Below are 21,629 nucleotides of genomic sequence, written 5' to 3'. Positions count from 1 at the left end.
GGGGAACCAAGAAAACAAGGGGGTTCGTATCCTTTCCGATCAGTAAAATTGCATGACTTTGCAGGACTTTTTACATGACTTTGTTAATGTTTTCCATCAAAATTTTTTACCAAAACGTTGCTTTCACGGATGAACGCGATCATTCGATTGGGGCATTTCTTCGTTATTGAATATTCTGGGAAAGTCCGCGCGAAAAATTTCACGAAAATCTAGGTTGACGTTGACTTCATTAACCACTGTGACAATAGGCTTTTTGGCTGCTGCATATTCTCAGGTTTTCTGGCGGGAACGCTATTAAATCGGGGGAAAATAGCTTAGTAAAGAAAAACTTTGCCAGCGGGAGCGAAAACTCGATACCATTTCCAGGCACACGGGGATCAACATCGACGGCGTTCTCACGGAGCTCAAGCAGACAAAGACTTTTAAATAGTCAGCACTCGGTTCCAACAGCAATTCATTTAGAATTTCTCGTAATAAGTAATGGTAATAAGTCTGAGTGGAGTCCAGTTCGGTCGGTAATCGTACGAGTGATAACAAAATCGGACGACCACGCAGCGGGAGTCCGATTTTTTTTATCACAAGTATGATTACAGACCGAATTAGACTACACGAAGTCTTATTACCAATTTATCATAAAAATTACAATTTCCGTGAAAAGAAAAATAGCCAAGGTATGAAAGAAAGGGAAAATTTGCAAAAAAGGACTGATTGGTTGATTTAAACTATAACTATTAATGTGATTGGCGTATTGAACTGTCCGATAACAACTTGGCAAGTGAATTAGCAGAAAATAGGAGTTTTTTAAACCAATCACAATCGAAGAAATTGTAGCATTTATGATTATCGATGTAATCATAATCTGAAAAGCCATACAATGTATTAGCTTGTATGCTTTCTTTTACATCTGAAGCGTCTACCATTTGCACACTGCATTTCCTAGCACAAAATACGAGTAAAATGCACTTAGGTCAAAAGAACGAAGTAACAAGTTTGAAAGCGTTCACTATAAAAAAAAATTCACAACTTGAAATTAGAAGACGAAGCAAAGCTAGTTAAAGGGAAATAAAATCTTGTAATAAACTTGTTACTTATTCCGTAAAGTTACAGGAAGATAACTTATTCGATTCACAGGAACTAGTAAAATTATCTTAAGAACATCTTTTCAGTTGCATGCCTGTAATTATGAGTTGAAAAACGGCTCGATAAAATTGAAAGCGTAGGGTTTTTGGCTACAAAATGAACTAAAGCTACGATAGCATCGTCAAGGGAACAGTTTCCAAACATAATAAGTGCACTTTGTACTCGTCAATTGAAAAGCTGAAATACTGTTGGCTTTTACACTTTTTTTCATAGCAAAGCTGTCTAAGATAACAAAAAAAGAAAAATTGCCACATAAGAGTTGCCTGTTGTTTGACAAAAGATAAGGAATTTACTGAATCAAAACCAAGGAACATTAAGTAAAGTCTCGTAATACGCGTACTAACTTAATCAATATTATTGTTTCCACTGAACTTAGTTATTGAAGTGCGAGTGTATGTAATTTAGAGTAACTCTTGAAAGCTGTGCGAAACATTGATTGTTGACATTATTTTTAGGCTTTGCCTAAGGCTTTTTAAGGAAGCTACGGACGCCGTGGAGGAGACAACGAAAATTATGAAGTTATCCTAACTGGTTTTTTGACAGCCCACGTTCCGTATGTTTGAAAAAGAGCCAGGAAAACCGGGTAGACTACACAAAGTGAAGGCTATCAGAAAACCCCTCCCTTTGAATAAAAACAATCAAGCAAAACAAAACAAAAACAAGAAAATGATCGAAACAGAAATCGGCTCTTACGAGTTTGTTTTGAAAAATTTTGGTAGAAGCATATAAAAAAAGAAGAGAACAGCCAATCTAAACAACACAAACCACGAACAAATCTAATCGACTTGTTCGGAAAGGTTTTGATGTCAAGAAACATACTGAACACGGGCTGTTATGAACAAAATTAATTCAACATTTAGTCTCGTAAGTTGTATGCTAGTGTTCTGGTTATGTGACGAAATAATTCCTTTCATTTTCTCGTCTGGGAATCTTAGCAATTTAAGAAAATGACTTGTAACTAATTCTAAAGATTTCTGTCCTCTCATTTCTCACTCTTTTTTCGTCTTTCGCTTTTTAGAGGATTCGACAATATTCTCAAACGAGCTTTGAGTCAAACCAACGATCCCATCGTTTATAACTGAAGCAAGACCGTCTTCAGCTGCGCATTTTCGTGAACTATAGTTATGGGCATGATCATGACACTCCTCGTTTTGCTGTAAAATGTCCTGTGCCGAATTAACAGACCTCACGAGACTTTGTACTTGGAAAAGACGCATCATAAACACGCTAAGGTCCTAGCTTTTTCTGTCTAATGCTCAAAGTCGCTTAGTTTGTCGTGAACAGAACCCAAGTTGTTGTGACAAGTTGTCACTTCTACATTCCCAAGTGCTAGCTTCTTCTGTCTAATACTCAGAGCAAGTTCGTGATATTCCTTGGCCTACTCAAAGTCGCCCAGTTTTTCGTGAACAGAACCCAATTTTTTGTAACTATTTGCCACTTCTACATGCTCAGGTCCTAGCTTTTTCTGTCTAATACATAAACCAAGTTCGAGGTACTCCTTGGCCTTCTTAAAGTCGCCCAGTTTGCGGTGCACCAGACCCAAGTTATTGTAACTACTTGCAACCTCTTCTTCGTCTGGTAAATACTCAGCAAGTTCGTGACATTCTTTGGCCTTCTCGAAGTCGCCCAGTTTGCGGTGCACTATAAACGACAGTCAAATTCACAGGAACATGAGGACTGTTTGGGATGACAGCGCCGTAAAACTTGGTTGCTATGACCGATGTGACCTTTTCCTCAACGCATCGGAAAGGATTTCAGAGCAAGCTTTTAGTAGTTCACTCGAAGGGCAGCCGATACAATTTCTGAGGCTTGCTTCACTGCGATGACCAGAGATCGCCATAATGAGCTCCGAAATTTCACTTTCAATTAACGAAAAAAAGCTAGAGAGAAGTCCAGGAAATAGTCGGACTTAGTATAATTTGGCAAATGGCGTGACAGCTTTGTGCTCTGTACTCTGATAGAGCACGCTCTGTCAACCAATGACAGCGCGCGTTATATCCGAACTTTATTTTAAAACATCCGGGATCATTTTGGAATAATCATAAACTCCTCAAAAAGGCAACAATTGTGAAGATTGTGAAAAAATAAAAGTATCTATGGTCCACTACGATCAGTTTGCATCTTTTAGGTGCATTTTGGTGTACAACTTAATTTTTTTTAATACCCAGTTTCATGCAAAATTGCTGTCAAGCAATCAAGCGAGGGAGGTAGTCATAGAGATAAGGGAATAGTGTGAATTTTTATTTTATCTTACATGTAATGTGAATACATCTGAAGAGACCCTCCCTCTGATGGTTAGTGCTTAACACTTTAACTCCTAAGAGCATCTAATTTATCCTTCTAATATCACCCCTGAATTACACTTTAAGGTCACGAGAATAAGGGAAATGATCACCAGCCAGAGAAACTCTTGATTTTTACATAAATTCTCCTTGTCAACACCTTAGGACATGTGTAGAAAACAGTGCGGAGAATATGCAAACTGATGTTAGGGTGTAAAGGGTTAAAATGGAACAGCCTCTGTTTGGATCCTGACTCCACCCTGGTGACCAGATTACTACTCACTTACTTCTTTCTATTATTTTAGATGGCGTATAAATCGTGTTTTATTCATATGATCGTTATATATGTACTTGCATTTCAGGTCAGCTTGCTGACAGAAAAATTAAGTCACAAAGAGTGACATGTTATCCTCCCTGGCCCGGAACAATCATGAATTTTACATACGGCCCCCCTCTCGATTTCAGCCCCCCCCCCCCCTCTTCCCCACCCTTCTGAGAGTTATTGCGCAATCTCTAATACGGGATATTGAGATGAGCGCAAAGGCAAGGACGGGCGACCCTAAAAGCCGGAACGGCGGAATGGCGGAATGGCGGAAAATGACCCCAAATCCTAAAACACGGAACGGCGGAAAATGACCCCAAATCCTAAAACACGGAACGGCGGAAAATGACCCCAAATCCTAAAACACGGAACGGCGGAAAATGACCCCAAATCCTAAAACACGGAACGGCGGAAAATGACCCCAAATCCTAAAACATGGAACGGCGGAAAATGACCCCAAATCCTAAAACACGGAACGGCGGAAAATGACCCCAAATCCTAAAACACGGAACGGATGTCAGGGCATGTTGCACAAATTTTGTACAAAGACACCAAGCGCTTGGCTCATTTATCCTCACGACGATAACGCGCGTGACTAAAATTAAGTGTTACTAATTTTTTCCTTTCACTGAGTGGTATAAATAATAATGAACCATTATGCATGAAAGATAACTGCGTTTTCGCGTTGTAAACCTGTTTAGTTACCTTTTGTTATGCAAAATTTGCCATGAGTTTTAGTCGCGGCATAAAAAGTCGCACAGCATGTGAAAACCAACTCGACATACCACATTACAATAAACAATTATAACTTTGACACGTTTCCTGGTCACGTCTGCATTGATTTATTGAAACAATAATATCTCATATGCTTGTAACTGTGAGAACATCACAGGAACGTTTTCAGGCTTCTCAAAATATGACAACGTTCAGCCCTAGCCCCAAACTTAGACTAGCTTGAGAGCAAGCCCTCGTTACGAGCCCTTCAATACGAGCGTCTTTTCATCCACGACTAAGTTTTGGGACTTGAGTAACACTAGTTGAAGCGAGGTTTGCAGTGTGTCACGCGCGTGGGAATTTCTCATGGCGTGAAAAGACAAAAGAAAGTTAGCAGAAGGAAGCCGTCAAGAAGAATTTAAAGAATTTCTTCGCGACCAGGTGTCCAAAATACCACCGTGCCCAAACTTAGACTAGCGTGAGAGCAAGCCCTCGCTACGAGCCCTTCAATACGAGCGTTTTTTCATCCACGAATAAGTTTTGGGACTTGAGTAACACTAGTTGAAGAGAGGTTTGCAGGGTGTCACGCGCGTGGGAATTTCTCATGGCGTGAAAAGACAAAAGAAAGTTAGCAGAAGGAAGCCGTCAAGAAGAATTTGAAGAATTTCTTCGCGACCAGGTGTCCAAAACACTACCATCCTTCTGTGAAATTTACGGCTTACATATCAGCGGAAGAAATAAACTTTCTAAACAAAAAAGGGGCTATTTCACTAATTCTTCTAATTTGCATGGTGAGAATAGATCCTGTCACTAGAACCCCGCTAACTCGAACCCGGCGAACTCGAAATCCCCACTTACTCGAACAAGACCCAATTTCCCTTGGATTTGACCCCATTTTTCCCAGTCATTTGCTAGCAGCAACTCCTAAAAGACGGCATGGCGGAAAATTACCCCAGAGCCTAAAAGACGGAATTATAGGCAAGGCCAAAGGATCAAGAGAGCCAAATAAAAATAGGATCCTCGACCGATAGCCTCTTCTTTGTCTCAAATTTTGCATAACAAAAGGTAACTAAACAGCTTAACAACGCGAAAACGCAGCTATCTTTCATGCATAATGGTTCATTATTATTTATACCACTCAGTAAAAGAAAAAAATTAATAACACTTAATTTTAGTCACGCGTGTTATCGTCGTGGGGATAAATGGGCCAAGCGCTTGGTGTCTTTGTACAAAATTTGTGCAACATGCCCTGCTATCCGTTCCGTGTTTTAGGATTTGGGGTCATTTTCCGCCGTTCCGTGTTTTAGGATTTGGGGTCATTTTCCGCCATTCCATGTTTTAGGAGTCATTTTCCGCCGTTCCATGTTTTAGGATTTGGGGTCATTTTCCGCCGTTCCGTGTTTTAGGATTTGGGGTCATTTTCCGCCGTTCCGTGTTTTAGGATTTGGGGTCATTTTCCGCCGTTCCGTGTTTTAGGATTTGGGGTCATTTTCCGCCATTCCGCCATTCCGCCATTCCGCCATTCCGCCATTCCGCCATTCCGCCATTCCGCCGTTCCGGCTTTTAGGGTCGCCCGGCAAGGACCACCGATGCAATCACAGCCATCGAGCCGCAGGCGCCATCTACACCATTTTAAAAGGGATAAATAATTAATTTGGAAGTTTGGACCGGATTAACGTTATTAGTTTATATCCAAATCATGTGACTGAAGTTGTGTCAAAACGACTTATTACGTGTATCGGATCGGCTTAGTCGATGCATCGAATCAACTTCAGCTTGTATCGAATCACCTTACGTGGAAACGACCGTAAACAGTTACATTTATTCTACGCTCAGCGCAGTGAATGATCGCGTGACCTAACGTAATCTCTTAAAGCCTGTCACACAAATTGCATGCATCGCTGAACATTTGTCGTTTCCAAATGTGGAGTTGTATGGAAAACTGTGGCATTCCAACGAGAAATTGTACTTAAAAGAAAGTCTTCTTTTTCATTCAGTGCTTGGTTGGTGAGGTCGCCGCCGCGAGATCGAACGGTGCACAATTTTCAGTCGCCTTCTTTGAAAACGAGCGACGATGAATTTCTTAAGAAAACTGATTTACGAGACTATTGTATGGAGAGTGCCTCTGATTGGATTAATGTGAGGCGCATCAACAGTGCGATCCTAGGTAGAAAGTGACGACTTTATCAGACAAATAACAAAATACTTTAGTAGTGAAGTAGTCACCGCAGTGAATAACCACAAGCTGTAGGCCATTGCGTGAAAATACATGAAAGTTGATCCTTTCCTTGGAGTGCATTTTTGGCACAAGAGTGGGGGATTTCGAATGTGAACGTACCAATTTACGATTACGTAGCAGGTTGTTCTACATTCTTTACTAAATGATTCAGTTTATATGCACCCTAACTATGACGCGCTGTCATTGGCTGTGATTTTCACTTGTTCCAACAGAGGCATGTATCAAGCACAAACAATTGGTAAACTGTGAAATGAATGTTGATCATCATTTTTTCTTGTGATTTGTAGAGGCAAAATCAAATTAACACTGTTATTGCCCACTGATAAATAATTCCCAATGAGATATTGCACTTGTTTAGTGAATCTTTGGTAGTAAGCCACCAAGTGCATGGAAACAACATTAGCAGACATAAATGGAAAAAAGAATCAGTAATCTTAACGCAAGACTTGATCTCACATCCACCCCAGTGGCTTACCTTATAATTTTTTCTGGGCATTTCATAGTTTATTGTCTAAGGGAGGTCCTTGAAAGATAAGGTGTAGATTATTTAACACTATCTTTTCTTTTATTCTATACCACTCACTCCAATAGCATTTAAATAGTATGTTTCATTTTGGCCCTGGTTCCATGTTTCTCTGCATTCTTGAGGGACTGGGGAGTAATATCCTTTGACATTGTCATAAAAACTGGAAATTGGTCACAACTTTGGGCGAGACATTGAAAATTGTTGTGCCATTAACCATAAAATACACTAAAGAAAACTTTTAAACTGTTCTCTGTTTTCAATTGTTTTGATATTCTGTGAATAATGGACAATACAGGCCAGTCACAATATATAATTGTACACAAGATGAGCTAACACAAATGTTTGATTCCTTTATAAAGGAACATTGTTTCTGTATCAATTATTATTTTTCACAGACTCTTGTCACTCTAACAACCAAGCTCATCTCCACACCAATCTGTTTAACAAGAATAATTCCAAATCAGAGACCAAATTTTAAACTCTCCATATATCTTAAACAATCTTGGACCATTCTGTTATGTCTGTTGAGGAGGGTTTCCATTCCATGTGTTACTGTTGTCATCTCATCATCTCTGTTGTGAAGCTGGTGAATTCCACCTTCTTTCTTTAAAGATGAAACAGCATCTAGGACTCTGTGCTGTACTCCAGAACTACCATGAAGAAGAAAAAAAAAAGAAAAAGAAAAAGAAAAAAACAGCAAGAAAGATTGGCATGTAACCTTAGCGAAGAAGGAGTTTAGATGTTGTTCATGACTCTGAATTTGATTAAGAGTCTGTTTATTTCATTATATTTTTCTGCTATGTTTTTTTCATAAAAAAAAAACTTGCAAGCCCAAATTGACAAAAAAGAATTATTCTACTCACTGAAAAATGACAACTTAAAACATGAGACTATCCTTGTTTTTGTGAAATTGACAAATTGTGATAATTGAATATTTAGTCCAGAGTCACCAGTAGCAAAATATGTGCATTTTCAAGCATCAAGTCTCCCAGCCATAGCAGTTGTCCATCCAGTTGATGGAGTAATGATCCTTTTCTAACAAGAGTAAATGAGTTAAGTTATTCCTTCAATAAAGGTATTATAGAGCATGATACAAGTAGCAACATTTCAGACAGCCACGATAGTCATGAACAGCCCAAAAGCCAGCTAGCAATACATGCTCCTAGGTATTCAGACTTTTACAAGTCCCATGACAGGGGAAATATGATAACTAGAAGTATGGAACAGCTAATTATACCACAACCAAGTGTTCCACACAGGACAACTCAAGAAAGAGGACATAGCACAAAAAGGCCTGCTTCAGTTGCAAATTCACACCAAAACCACTCTTCAACTGTGGATAACCTTGCCACCAAAGACCTTGAGGTTCTCACTTTACCTGCCCTTACCTTTTATAATCATGCATTCAATCTCAACAACAAACACCATCAGTAGCTCAACAACAGTTTTCTAACTGAAGTATACCACCACAATCCACTTCAATACATTCATACAGCCTTCCTATCTCAGTCAACAATTGGGGGTCATCAAGGCAGCAATGCTTGTACAGCTATTTCTTTGTTGTTAGCAAAGACATACTTAAGAATGTGAACAAAAAACCAACTGTGCAATCCAAAAGCAAAAAGCAAGGAAACACATTTTCTGAAAACTTGCTTTGGCGACAAACAAATCCTTCCTTCAACTGAAAAACCACCAACCACTGACTCCAAGCTGGATTCTAGCCTTCATGTCATGTATAATGGGGGGAAATCAAGCATATGACAGTTTCATGCAGTCACCATCACATCTTGGTGTTGTTGAAGCCATACCTCTTGTCAGAAGCAGCCTGGGTAGTTTGAGCTATGAAGAGGAGTTAACTGTTTGTTTTGTCAAGGAGCCTAATTCAAGTGAGGAATCTGCCCTGAGTTTTCACCTAAGTAGAAGACTTACCAACACGAATGCTGCTTTTACAATAAATAATGGTTTAACGATTTCATTTGTAAGTGAAGCAAATGACAACTTCATCTTAATGTATAGCCATCTCCACTTACCAAAAGGCGCCTTTCTTGCACAGTCTCAACGCAGTGACATTGAAGAACTATTAAACTGGCTGAACTTAAAGCTATCTGCGACGGTGAATTTGCGTACGGTTACTTTCACTAACTTCAGGTAACACTGTGTGGTAAGAAATGCATGTAAACGTCAAACAACGGCGGTTGATCGTAAAGTTACATAGACATATTTCCAGACGCAAAGAAGGTTAAGAAATGTGTCAAGTATAAATGTTATTGCATCTATTACGTTTACGTTGTGTAGAGGAAAAGAATGTTCACTTAAGCAAAACGACCGACGGATTCAAGACTAATTTCCATTGTAAAACAGCTTTTACTACCACAAGAGTTTACATCGAAAAGCTTTTTAAGTTTAAAGCATTTAGTGAACAAATACCGATGATGAAATGCGTTTTGTGAATAAAATTGGTGAATGGAACGGGAACACGCAACGAGCTGTCTGGATAAATTTAACTCAGCTTTAAATAAACAAATAAATAACGACTTTATTGGATAACACAATTACCGGTAGAACCCGTAGTTCTCATTGTGGTCCACAATGAGTTGAACTATGTCTACAATAATTCTATTCACCCTTCAGATTTTTCCATAGGAACAAACTCAATTAAAAAATTTTCCAGTTGGATCACATCAATGTCAGTCCCAAAAAGTGTAGAACGATGTTCTGTTCGTTCTTCGCCAAACTTCACCCAGGCCCACGCTGGAATCACTAATAATAGCTCCTTGAAAGAGCGAAACCTGTCGAGCATGCGCACTCTTTTCGTAGCTGTGTCCAAGCTAACATTTACTTGGTTTTCACGTGACGTCACAGCATATGCAAATTAGGCGTCCGCCATATTGGTGTCGCAAAAGGTTATTAGCATATGTCAAAATGCAGTGTTTTGGTGCATGATTCTTTAAAAGTATGTCGCGTGATTTGGACAAAATTTCTGAAAACATCAAAAAGGAAGAAAAAAAGGAAGATATTTGCAATATACCTTTAAGCGACTATGTTAAAAGACTAGAGCCACATGTTAAACAAAGGTATTTAGAAAAAATATCACTCGTGGGGATCGATCCCGCTACATTGATCGACGCAAAGTTAGATCCACAATGCTTACCACCCATAGAAGCTACAGATCTCCTGTGCTATTTGGTTATCGATACGAGTTATTGCACAAAGAAACAGTTCAAAGCTTTCAAAAGCTTGGAGGCCTACAATCAGATGGTGTCGGGTTTTATTTCCAGTGTTGAAGGCAAAGTCATAGGTGAAAAATTCGTGGTGATCGGAAAGGTGAGACATTCTCAACGAATGAATGAGCGACCATTTGCAGTTTGGATTATTACTAATAAGGAGGGAACCGTGTTATCAGCCCACTGCCTTGGTTGTAAAGCTGGACTAGCTGAGACTTGCTCACATATTGCAAGTATTTTATTTCATATCGAAGCTTCAACAAGAATTAATGAAACGCTGGCATGTACGCAAGTAAAGTGCACGTGGTTGTTACCGACATATGTGAGTGAGGTTCCTTATGCTAGGGTCAAAGATATCAACTTCAAGTCGGCGAAAAAGTTGAAAGATAACTTAGATGCCTGTATTGAGGGACTATCAGAAAACTCTCCACCTTCCTTATCAGCACCTTGCACTACAAAGAAAGCTAAGGTCTCGACAGAACGGGTTACATCTTGAGGAACTGAGCTTAAACATTTGCTTGCCAAAATAAATGAGTGCAAGTTCAAACCTGTTGCCTTAAGCTTGATTGAACCCTATTCTGAACAGTTTATCATGAAAAGTAGAAGTATCCCAACCATTTCTGACCTTTTTGATCCATGTAATTTTGACTTGTCATATCCAGAACTCCTAGAAAAGTGTGAAAATATTGATCTGACTATTTCAGAATCACAGGTAGAATTAATTGAGCAAGACACCAGGGAACAGGCTAAAGGAAATGCATTTTTCAGGCACAGAGCTGGGTGCATTGGTGCATCTCTGAGTTGGGCAGTAGCTTATACTAACCCTGCTATGCCATCACAATCCTTAATTAGTCCATCTCATATCCTGATCTGTTCAAAGTTACTACTAAAGCAATCAGTCATGGCCGTAAGAATGAGAGTGCTGCAGTGAATGCTTATACCAAGACTATGCTAGAGACTCACAGAGATCTGAAAGTTGAACAATGTGGTATGATAGTGGATAAACAGCACCCCTGGATAAATGCTACTCCAGATTTTTTGGTATCATGTTCATGCTGTGGGAATGGTTGTGGAGAAGTCAAATGCCCTTACAACATTGAAAACTGTGACCTTGAAAGTTATGTGGAAAAGAAGAATTCATGTCTTGAAAACGTCAATGGAAAGGTACAGCTCAAGAAAAATCACCAGTACTTTTTTCAAGTACAGCAACAGTTGTTTATCACAGACTCTCAGTATTGTGACTTTGTTGTGTGCTCTTTTGACAATAACAATCAAACAAGGTTTTTCTTGGAGAGAATTTACAAGGACATTTCACACTGGGAATCAGTTCTTCCAAAACTCACCAAAGTGTGGAGATCTTGTATCCTACCTGAAATCTTAGGAAGATGGTACACCAGGAAGCATGAAATTGCTGCACCTGTACCAGCAGGTGATATAAAGCCTGTTTGCTACTGCAGAAAACCCAAACCAGAAGAAAGCACAGTGCCTTGTCAAAACCCCAAGTGCCCATTCATTGAGTTTCACCTCTCATGTTTAGGGATATCTGATCCCTTACCCAAAGTATGGTACTGTCCAAGCTGCCAGTTACTTCCAGAATGTAAGAAAGCCAAGAGAGTTACTAAGATCAAGCCTGATTATCAAAAGAACCCTGATTTCGATGAAGCAATGAAATTACAGTCCATTTGTGTTTGCAAAGCTGAACCTGTTGTAGGGGAAAAGCTGCTGAAATGTCAAAGTCAATGTCAGAGTGGGAAATTTTTCCATCTGAAATGTCTAAACTACAAGAGGATGCCCAATAACAGCAAGCTATATTGGGTCTGCAAAAATTGCAAAGTGAAGAAAAAACCTGCAGACAAGTCTTCATTAACTATCCCTACCACATGTTCTTCTTATACCACCAGTACTACATGTACTGTCAATAATCCATCAGCTTCAGTTGTGTCTGGAACTGAATATGAAAGTGACAAGGACATAGAAATACCCTGTGTGACTGAAAGCAGAACAGCTTCTGAATCTTTTGAAGATCTACATGAAAATGAGTCAAATAAATACTGTACTGGAGATGAATATGAAAGTGATGAGGACTTAGAAATAATCTGTGTGACTAAAGGTGTAGCTAACAGAATTGCATCTTTTGGAGATCTAGATGAGCATGACTATGACATAATCTCATCTCCTGATGGCTGGTTGGATTGCAAAATAATAAAGGCAGCACAAATCAAGAAAGTAAACACACAAGAAAGTAAATCCTCTCATTGAGGGTTTTCAAAGACCAACTCTTGGAAGAGTAAGGAACTTTGACATAATGACCAGTGACTTTGTTCAAATCTTACATACGGGTAATTCACATTGGGTGTGCATTAGTTCTATTGGTTGCACATCAGGATGTGTTAATTTGTACGACAGTCTGTACAATGACATTATTGATGATGAAGTTGAGCAGCAAGTTAAAGATCTGCTACCAGATAACTTTGTTGGCATTGAAGTTGTACCAGTGCAGCAACAAACGAATGGCAGTGACTGTGGCGTTTTTGCTGTAGCATTTGCAACATGCCTTGTGTTTGAACTCAACCCTTCAGATTTTATGTTTGACATCCCAAGAATGAGACCACATTTACTTGAATGTTTGAGAGCTGGTGAAATCAAAGTTTTTCCACATTTTTGAATACATTTTACACTAAAAATGTTGTTTTGTTGTTTCATACTAATCTCAAGAGTAGCAGTCATTAAAAAAAAAAATCCAAGAAGAATAATGAACTCAAGCTATTTTAAGCAGCTGTGCTCAATAAACAGTCCTTACTGCCCCCTGAAAACATAATTTATATTTTAATTCATATAATTTTTGTAAATATATATACACAGCACAAATAAAATATTGTCATTGTTGTCGATCCTTCTTGTAATGGAAGTATATTTTTTTAAATTATTAATGTTACACAGTGCTCATTCCCAGTCACTTGCTCTCTTTTCATAGGGTTATAATATTTCTTAAATTATACACAGATTCTCCACCCCATCATATCATTTCATTAGCTACAATATATGACTATAATAGTACTGTATGAAGTATGGAGCTAATCAAATGGTACAATGGGTGGACACAGGTTTACAAGAGCTGAACATACTTTAATAATTCTGTCAATAATTGGTACTTCATCCTGTCCATTGTCATTGTTCAAGAAATCAGTGGGAAGAGTGCTTTGAAGAATAGTATACTTGCGACGTAGCAAACCAATCACCCTCTCAACATGTATCCGTACACTTGCTAGAGCTCTTGTTTTTTCCACATCAATAGGATCCAGCTGTTCCCTCCCTTTCGTGTAGGCTGGTATCACAAGTCTTGCCTGTTTGAGAGCAACACTTTCTGTGATTGTGAAACCCCGGTCTGCCATAACCATGTCACCTGGCAAAAGTTTTTCAAGAATGCCACAGTTTTCTGTCAAGAACTTATCAGAGGTACGTCCTCCCCATGCCTCTGACACAAAGGAAATAGCTCCTTGGGGAGAAATACCAATCAGTACTTTGATAGTATTGTGATGCTTGTAGGATGAAAATGTCTGAGCTCGAGCTAACAAGTTTGTAGGCTTATCAATAAAAAACTCAAAACAGTCAATAACAACAGTGACTTTGGTTCCAAAGGCTTGTTGGAAACAAAGAGGCATTGTCTTCCATAACTGGTGTCTTTCAGGCCAGTAAATAAGTGGGGACAAATGCTGATCCATCACTGGTAACCATGATGAAAATATTCTTGATATTGTAGTCACAGATACTTGAAAACGATAGGCTAAGTCTTGATAAGGCATATTCAGTCTCAGTTTCATCAACACGATAATCATTTCCTGGAAAAGGCTAAGTTTTTGGGTTCTTCGTTTGATGTGGGGTGACACAAAGTCAAGGACGGTCATTAAGATATCCATTGAAGGCAGTCCAGAATAAAAGCGAACTTTTTCATCAGAATCAAAAAAATCTCGATCAATTGGCTTATAGGATTCTTTGAAAAGGTATTCAAACTCTTCGGTTTGAGTCATAGCTTCAGATACATCAACTTGGGTTTGAGTTGAACTGTCAACGAGAGTTGAGCAAGTGTGGTCTTGAAATGCGCAATCGTGATCAAAAATATCCTCAGAAGAATCAATTTCCTTGGAAGATCCTTCTTTAGGATCACTGAAATCCACATCACGGACGGGAAGGCCACTGACATCGATTTTCTTTCGTTTCTCAGCTGCCTCGCGTTCTTGACGCTCGAGTGATCTTTTGCGGCGTTCCTTCGCTCGTTTAGCTCTTGCCTCTTTAATGTCGTGGTTTTCCTGTTGATATTTTGTCTTCCCGAGATTCAAAGTAGGAACCCAGTCGACGTTGTACTTATCCCAGGGTTTTGCAGATTGTCCTGACACGAAATGTCGTCCACAGACTCTTTCATTACTGAGGACATCCTTCGAAGTGATGTCGTCGCGGCTAATGGCGGCGATCCATCTTTCTCTTCGTTCTCTGCTTAACTCTTCTGCTTTTTCTCCTTGGTTAGTGACTACAACTGGAATCCTATAAAAACCTATACCTTTCGTCTTTCCACTATTATGAAAACAATCAACCATAATACAATGAACCATGAATCATTGAATTGATGAAGAATATTTCTAAAGCTTTGATAACACGCGAAATGTTTGAATAATACGACACCAATATGGCGGCGTAGCAACCGTTGTCAAGGTATAGGTCACGTGGGTGAAAACAAGGCAGCAAACAAGAGAAAGAGTTAGAAAATACCGTGAAAAGAAGCGAACAGAAGCACAAGAATTTAATAATAGCGTGGATTCTCCAGGTTTCGCAAACCGGACGTCGAAAAAACGTGCTATTCCTGGTTTTCACCCACGTGACCTATACCTTGACAACGGTTGCTACGCCGCCATATTGGTGTCGTATTATTCAAACATTACAACGTCGACTGGGTTCCTACTTTGAAATTCGTAAGTTCTTCTATCCAACATTCGCAGACAAATTGTCGCCACTTGTAAGAGGTGAAAGCCAATCAAAAGAAGTGAAAACAGGTGAAAGCCAATCAGAAGAGCGCAAACAGCCCAAGGATTACTATAAATACTACTGCAACCGTTCGTTTGAACTGTAAGGATTTTCCCTTCATTATGCCGGAGTTTATAACAACAATGCGGGGGCGTTCTTTCACCATTCAATCCTTCGTCCCTTCTCCAGAGAAGTTCATGCAAGTGCAGAATGGCTTCATCCGCGACAAAGAAAGGTATTTGGATTCTTTTAACATTTCTGACTGTCGGGCATTTTAAGCCCATTAGGACCTAACGAAACCACGGCCGGGCAATGAGGACGTGGAAAAACAAACGATCGAACGGGAAGGAAAGATAGTTTAGCACATGTGTTTTAAAACTTGGAACATTTCTTCGCGGTCCTCTTCAAAATAAAAACGTGTTACAAGACCAAACCAAGCGCTCTAGGATTTGGGGTGAATTTCCGCAGTTCCGTCTTTTAGGATTAGGGGTAATTTTACGCCATCGCATCATTCTGCTAATCCAGTTATTAGGGTTGCGTGACTGCAATTTTATGTATCATTGGGTGTTGTGAGTGTGAAAGTGGCTGAAAAGCCCAGCACTATCTCCAAACAGTCATTGAGTCAGTCGTGCAGTGGCTAAATGACCGACAGCCCTACGCATTCGACAAATTTGACGAATCAAATGAAAATAGCCCTCCCAAACTATCTGTTGTTGATCACGAAGTGCCAAATGAGCCTGAACAGGCTTTATATCCCACATTTAACGCTTGGTTAAAGTTAAATGCACACCTTAAGTTGTATAACTTTAGCTACTTATCTATATTGACTGTTGAACGTTTCTTTAATTTGAACTCCAAGAGTTTTTGGTAAAATTTCCGCACAGCCCCATACTACATTATGCATTCAGTTCTTGGATAGAGAAAACAATGACAAAAGCAATAGATTGCCATTGGGTGGAAATTTTACCGAGTTTTTTGTCAGAACAAAGAATATAACTAAATCAATACATGTAAATATCTTTTTCCTTCTCTGATCTTTTTTAGTCACTCTTGATAGTGAAGCAGAATATCAGGGTCCTTGTTGATTAAATTTTTACCTGGAAAACTGTTCTTTTTCAGAATCAAGTATCACCTTGCAGTACCATTCTGAGGTGAGTTTCATAGATAGATGTTGGAATGAACCAAAAAATGTTGAACATCACTTGGTTATCAGTCTGGAAAAAAGAGTAAACTGTTTCTCATAATTCCTTCACCTGCAAACATATCACCTAACAAAGTTATAAAATTCTTTGTTGAGACATAGCTGCATCTATCTACCTTCCAACTGTCTTGACAAGAAAGTAGATTTGTCAAAAATGTTCATCATGGTGCAAAATTGTATTTTGGCCCATCATCCAGGACTTCAAAACTTACATAATTCATTGTTAAGAAGCTTTGGAAACATTATGCAGAGCCAGTAAACTCAATGATGATCATGTTATATACAGTTCAAGCATTTTGTGAGAAAGTGAGTCACAGAATATGAGTTTCTTTTGCTGATTTTAAACCAGCTTTGGTGTAGATTGAAGAAGGCCTATTACAGGTAATCACAATTTTATCTGTATTCCACCAACAGAAATGGGAACTAACATTTAAGGCCAGATATGGCATTGATGGGGAAGAAGGAATGGAGGTTGATAATGAACTTGGTAATTGCACTTCAGATAATTATAACCTGTTTGTATTTGAATGTTCTGATTTTAATATTTAGTTAACATTGTTGCAAACCTTATCGGTTGGGTACAGTAAGCTAGGGGCTAGTGGATTTTGAGATCAGGCTGGGAGATTCTGACCCTCATTTGCCCAACTGGCAAGAGGATTTTTTCAGGAATCGTTCAAAGTACAGAATAACCTCAAGTCTAATATCCTTTTCATACCAGCAAAACATGTTCAGTTCAACTGTGTTTAACTGAATGAACATCAGAAACAGAGAACTGAACAACTGAATTTCCTATATGGTTCATTGAAGTACTGAGTCACTAACGATTTTCACTGTGTAGAATTTGAAGTTGACAAACATTGGCTTGAGCAGCTCATCATTCTCTGGGATGAAGGGCTAACCCTTGAAACATCATCTTAGAAACTCTCTGTCATGGCCAATTTACATCATCAACTTGTCAATTTTTAATTTGATGAAACCAAATTATCTAATTTTAAATGTTTTTTAACAAAAAAGCTTTAAAATATGTTTTAGCTTTGGTGTGAATTGGTTTTTACTTAATTTTTTTTGGTCAACCCACCATTAGACTTAAATGGAACAGAATTAGTATTTGAAATTGCTGTAGTGAAGTTAGTATTGGATTCCATTTGTTGCTATGCTGTGTGAAAGTTTTCCTATGCAGTCTTGCCAATCTGCACAATCTTCAGATTCAAACAAATAGAACTGTGGCTTTTGGACAGGAATTTTTTTTAGCCCTTGCAGGCTAAGGTGAATAGCTAATAGATCACATTTTCAGCATATTTTGTAGTTTTTAGACTTGACTGCACTTCATTTTCCTCAATAGCTGACCAATATCCACTTGAACTGCATCTAAAATCGAGAGACAGACAAGGGTGTGAACTGTCCTATGTTTTTCAAGGGATCCAAGATGATGTTAGAAGGATACATGGTTTCATACAAAGGTTTATGAACTCACCTGGGGTTATCATGAAAACTGTCAGGTGCATCATTTGTTACCTTTTGGAAAAGAATACCCTTGGTGAGTAAAGTTATTTTGACCTTCTGTTTGACTCAATGAATAGTTGCATGGAAAATTAGTGAGGCTGACCAGTACTGAGCAGTACATCCTTCAAAAATGTTACTCTCTTAACAATGAAATGGTTCTGTCAACTATTACATTTTGAAGTAGTTAGGATTTTTCATTGTTACATAACTTGCAAATGAGTAATCTTAATGAGATCTGTCTCTTTTGTTTGGCAGGTATTCATTTGGTTCCTGATAATGAACAGCTTTTAATAACAAAAGTGGATGAACATGATGGGACATCAACCTTCAGCCACAGGAGTGACCCTGCAAGTGACATAATCTCTTTTTCTGAATTTGAACAAATCAACAATTTTGTGGGTGTTCATTGGCAGAAATTTTGGCTGCTGAGTGTCCTGTGGCTCCTTTCAGAGCTGGCTGTGAAACAGTTTGGTAAGGGAAGATTGTAACTAGATGAGAGGTAACTAGACAGCTGAAAGTTGTGTAAATATGGCAAATAAACAATGAACACGGGGAGAGGATTTTAAATGGTAGTTCTGAAAATGTGAAATTGAGTTGTTTTGGCTGTCTATGCAGTGTTGGAATGCAATATCTAAGTATTCCCAGACTTATTTCTAGGCAGAAAATGTGTTCTTTCACAGCTGGTGGAGCAAGTCGAGTCCTTGTAGATTTAAACACTCAATTTAAAAATTACTTGTCTTTATAACTTCCTTTTTTAAATTTTGTGCCTATAAGGCTCCTTTTAAGTTTCTAATCTTTGTTGTACCTCATCTAATTTTAGGAATACATTCATACTGTATTTTTAACTAGTAATTTCTACTGACAACCGTTATGTTAGTTTTCAACATCAGGGCCCCTCAGGATACCATCCTCATAGCTGAATGGGTTACCCCATATAAATAAAGTTTATCTATCTATCTATCAATTGGAGTCATATAAGACCAATAAAATCTCCTGATTATTTAACAAGTTTCATTTCAGGAAAGAGTGGAATGTTTGAAATTACTTAAACTCAAGCTGACTACCAACACTTATTATTTCTTTTTCATTTCTGGTACTGACAGGGCAGCAAGGATAAAGTCCCAAGAAACCCAAGCAAGGCTGATCAGTTTTATCAACAAAGTTGCTAATGTAAATTGGCCACATTAGTCCCATCATCAACTCAGTTATTATAGGAATCTTGTATAGTCCAAGAAACCCAAGCAAGGCTAATTTGTTTTTTTAAAAGAAAACTTTAAATTTAGTTATCTTATAGGCAGTAATTAAATGCAAAAAGATTCCCCATACTTTTAGGACTTGTAGCATGATCATCACGCCCATTCAGGGTTGTTCAGAAATATTTGAAAATATCTTGATCAGCAATGGACAGATTGTTTTCAAACTTGTCATTTTGCTTCTCTGATGATTGCAGTTTAATAAAAAATAACTGTGTTGCCTTTTGGAATAATGTAAGAATTAAAAAATATTAAAGATACTGGAAAATATACCCAAATTATAAATGTAACGCGTAACATCTCATTTGCATGAACCCGAAAATAAAGGTAAATTTCGTACTCAAAACAACATCAATTAGCAACTTCCATTATGCTCATTTACTGAGTAGGGCTCGAATACACCTTATGCCAAGAGACAGCGTTAAATGTTCGTTTTTAAAAGAACAGGAATAAAAAACTTGAAGACAGTCGCTGTTGTTTGCTTGTGTAACGCAGCAGATCCAACAGAGCTTTGCATGGTACATGTGCGGGTCTAGCGTCTTGAATATACGCCTACAAAGAAAGTTGATTCGTTTGAGTAAGGTTCAAACACTTACTTACCCTCATCTAAAGTAACTTTTAAAAAGAGCTAACTGCAAAGAAGAAATAAGTGATTTTTGGTTCGGAAACGATGTTATTGTTTATTTTTAAACACGGAAAATCAAACACCACTTACCTGCAAAAAGGCCTGTATTTCAGCTTTTACTTCACCTCGGTTGCTGAGACAACTCCCAAGCAAAGTTCATGTGTTCGACTACAAATCCCCAAAGTTTTACAGCCATACATACAATACAAACGAAGATACTCAAAGCAAACTAAATCGGAAACCTAAATTCACTCTCACTTTGTGTTTATCAATGTGTAACGATCAAATTTCAAGCCCGCTCTACATTGAAATCCGCACAAATAGCGCTCGAAAACGCTAAACTTCGCCTGATTTTCTCGTTGAAATCAAGCAACAAACATCGAAGGTCTCCTATGAAACCTCTCCTCTATGTCTGCAGGGATTAGGCAAGAAAACATGACATACAAACTTGATGTAAAAAAAGTGCGTTTGTTTTGGCTGGCACTGTGCGGCATGTGTGTGGAGAACTAAAGAGAAAGAGGAATAACATTTACAAAGTCCCTGTAGATGTCAATGAAGAAATAATTGCTTCTTTGTAAATCTAGAGATAGTTGAAATATAATTTTTTTTTGTAACTCAGCCATTATGGCCAGTGAAATCTAGTGATAAAGTCAAACGCCACGCCCGCAAAGGATTGTGGGTAATCAGTTATTAAGCTTTAAAAACCGAACAAACATTGAAATCTTCACTAATTCTTTTAAGAACGTAAATTAGCAAGTATATCTAGCAAATAAAAGTATTTTTGGCATACTTTTTACATTTCATGAAAATACCCTATGTTACACATTTGGGCATGATGATTGTGCTACAAGTCTATGTCATTCTTTTAGTTGAAAACTAGGTGACATAGAATGTGTAAAGGGGTTAGTTTTAAGTGTGAGAGCCAGGTATCACAAAATGGTCAGTTTTATCAACAAAGTTGTTAATGTAAATTGGCTACAGTAGACCCCATCATCAACTCAGTTTTAATGAGGATGTTGTAGATATGCTTTTCATTTAATTTTTCTTTTTTTATCCTTTTTATGCAGAATAAATTTAAATTTTGTTTAAGAATAAGGAGCTTCTTCAATTGGTGATCATTTCCTTTATTCTCATAACCTTAACATTCGATTCAAGGGTGATATTGTAAGGAGAAATTAGATGCTAGTTACTTAAGGTCTACAGGTTAACCTGCCCACTTTTTACCAGAGGAGTAGTTTATTTAGGGAGTGACTTGGTTTGTAGTGGGCAAACTATCATGAGTAACTTGATGTGAATTAGTTGAAGTATGCAAAGAGTTGTGATGTTAAAAAAAGAAAAAACAATATGTACAGAACATGGCAATAAAATTCATGCTTTAAGTTTATGTCACATCCTTTTTTGAAAGGAAATACTCAAAGCACTTTATTTTTCCCACTTTTCCCTTCATGTCAATTTTATTACATGTCATTTTGGCTCCAAAAATCATAAATTAACTTGTCAACTGATTGTCTCTAGCCTGTGTAATGTTTGTTGACATGGACCCATGAGATACCCTCACATTATTTTTTAAAATAAAATTGTAGC

The 21,629-nt window shown here is 38.2% G+C and overlaps 3 protein-coding genes, 1 long non-coding RNA gene and 1 pseudogene across 4 annotated transcripts; 3 read left to right on the top strand and 2 right to left on the bottom strand.

Annotated features, from left to right (window-relative positions):
• Positions 1-8,868: 8,868 nt before the first annotated feature.
• Positions 8,869-9,375, top strand: LOC149042225 (uncharacterized; the record flags this gene model as incomplete). The annotated part of the gene is made up of 1 exon (XM_089211914.1): positions 8,869-9,375. A coding segment is annotated over one exon (507 nt), but the record flags the coding sequence as incomplete, so codon positions are not given.
• A 692-nt stretch (positions 9,376-10,067) lies between these two features.
• LOC149042224 (uncharacterized) lies at positions 10,068-13,336 on the top strand (annotated as a pseudogene).
• On the bottom strand, positions 13,255-15,284 carry LOC149042223 (uncharacterized). The gene has a single exon (XM_089212550.1). The coding sequence runs from the start codon at positions 15,052-15,054 to the stop codon at positions 13,522-13,524; it is 1,533 nt and encodes a 510-aa protein (XP_089068676.1). The 5' UTR covers positions 15,055-15,284; the 3' UTR covers positions 13,255-13,521.
• A 65-nt stretch (positions 15,285-15,349) lies between these two features.
• Positions 15,350-19,885, top strand: LOC149042222 (uncharacterized). The gene is made up of 6 exons (XM_089212566.1): positions 15,350-15,698; positions 16,583-16,614; positions 17,079-17,151; positions 18,007-18,201; positions 18,423-18,638; positions 19,271-19,885. The coding sequence occupies exons 1-6, from the start codon at positions 15,674-15,676 to the stop codon at positions 19,282-19,284; spliced, it is 555 nt and encodes a 184-aa protein (XP_089068692.1). The 5' UTR covers positions 15,350-15,673; the 3' UTR covers positions 19,285-19,885.
• Positions 19,784-20,714, bottom strand: LOC149042221 (uncharacterized). The gene is made up of 2 exons (XR_016188499.1): positions 20,136-20,714; positions 19,784-19,972 (listed from the first exon to the last, which is right to left on the bottom strand). It is a non-coding gene; the product is annotated as an uncharacterized LOC149042221 (long non-coding RNA).
• Positions 20,715-21,629: the final 915 nt, after the last annotated feature.

Source organism: Pocillopora damicornis, chromosome 7, assembly GCF_964200805.1.
Source record: "Pocillopora damicornis chromosome 7, jaPocDami1.2, whole genome shotgun sequence".
In the NCBI taxonomy this organism is placed as follows: Eukaryota; Metazoa; Cnidaria; class Anthozoa; order Scleractinia; family Pocilloporidae; genus Pocillopora; species Pocillopora damicornis.
Note: the sequence above shows the minus strand (reverse complement) of the source record. Positions and strands in the feature narration are given on the sequence as shown.

Coding starts and splice junctions, on each gene's coding strand:
- LOC149042223 (XM_089212550.1), bottom strand. CDS start 15,054: ATGGTTCATTGTATTATGGTTGATTGTTTTCATAATAGTGGAAAGACG.
- LOC149042222 (XM_089212566.1), top strand. CDS start 15,674: ATGGCTTCATCCGCGACAAAGAAAG. Junction 16,615..17,078: donor CCTTGCAGTACCATTCTGAG/GTGAGTTTCATA, acceptor TTCCACCAACAG/AAATGGGAACTAACATTTAA. Junction 17,152..18,006: donor GGAGGTTGATAATGAACTTG/GTAATTGCACTT, acceptor TTTCCTCAATAG/CTGACCAATATCCACTTGAA.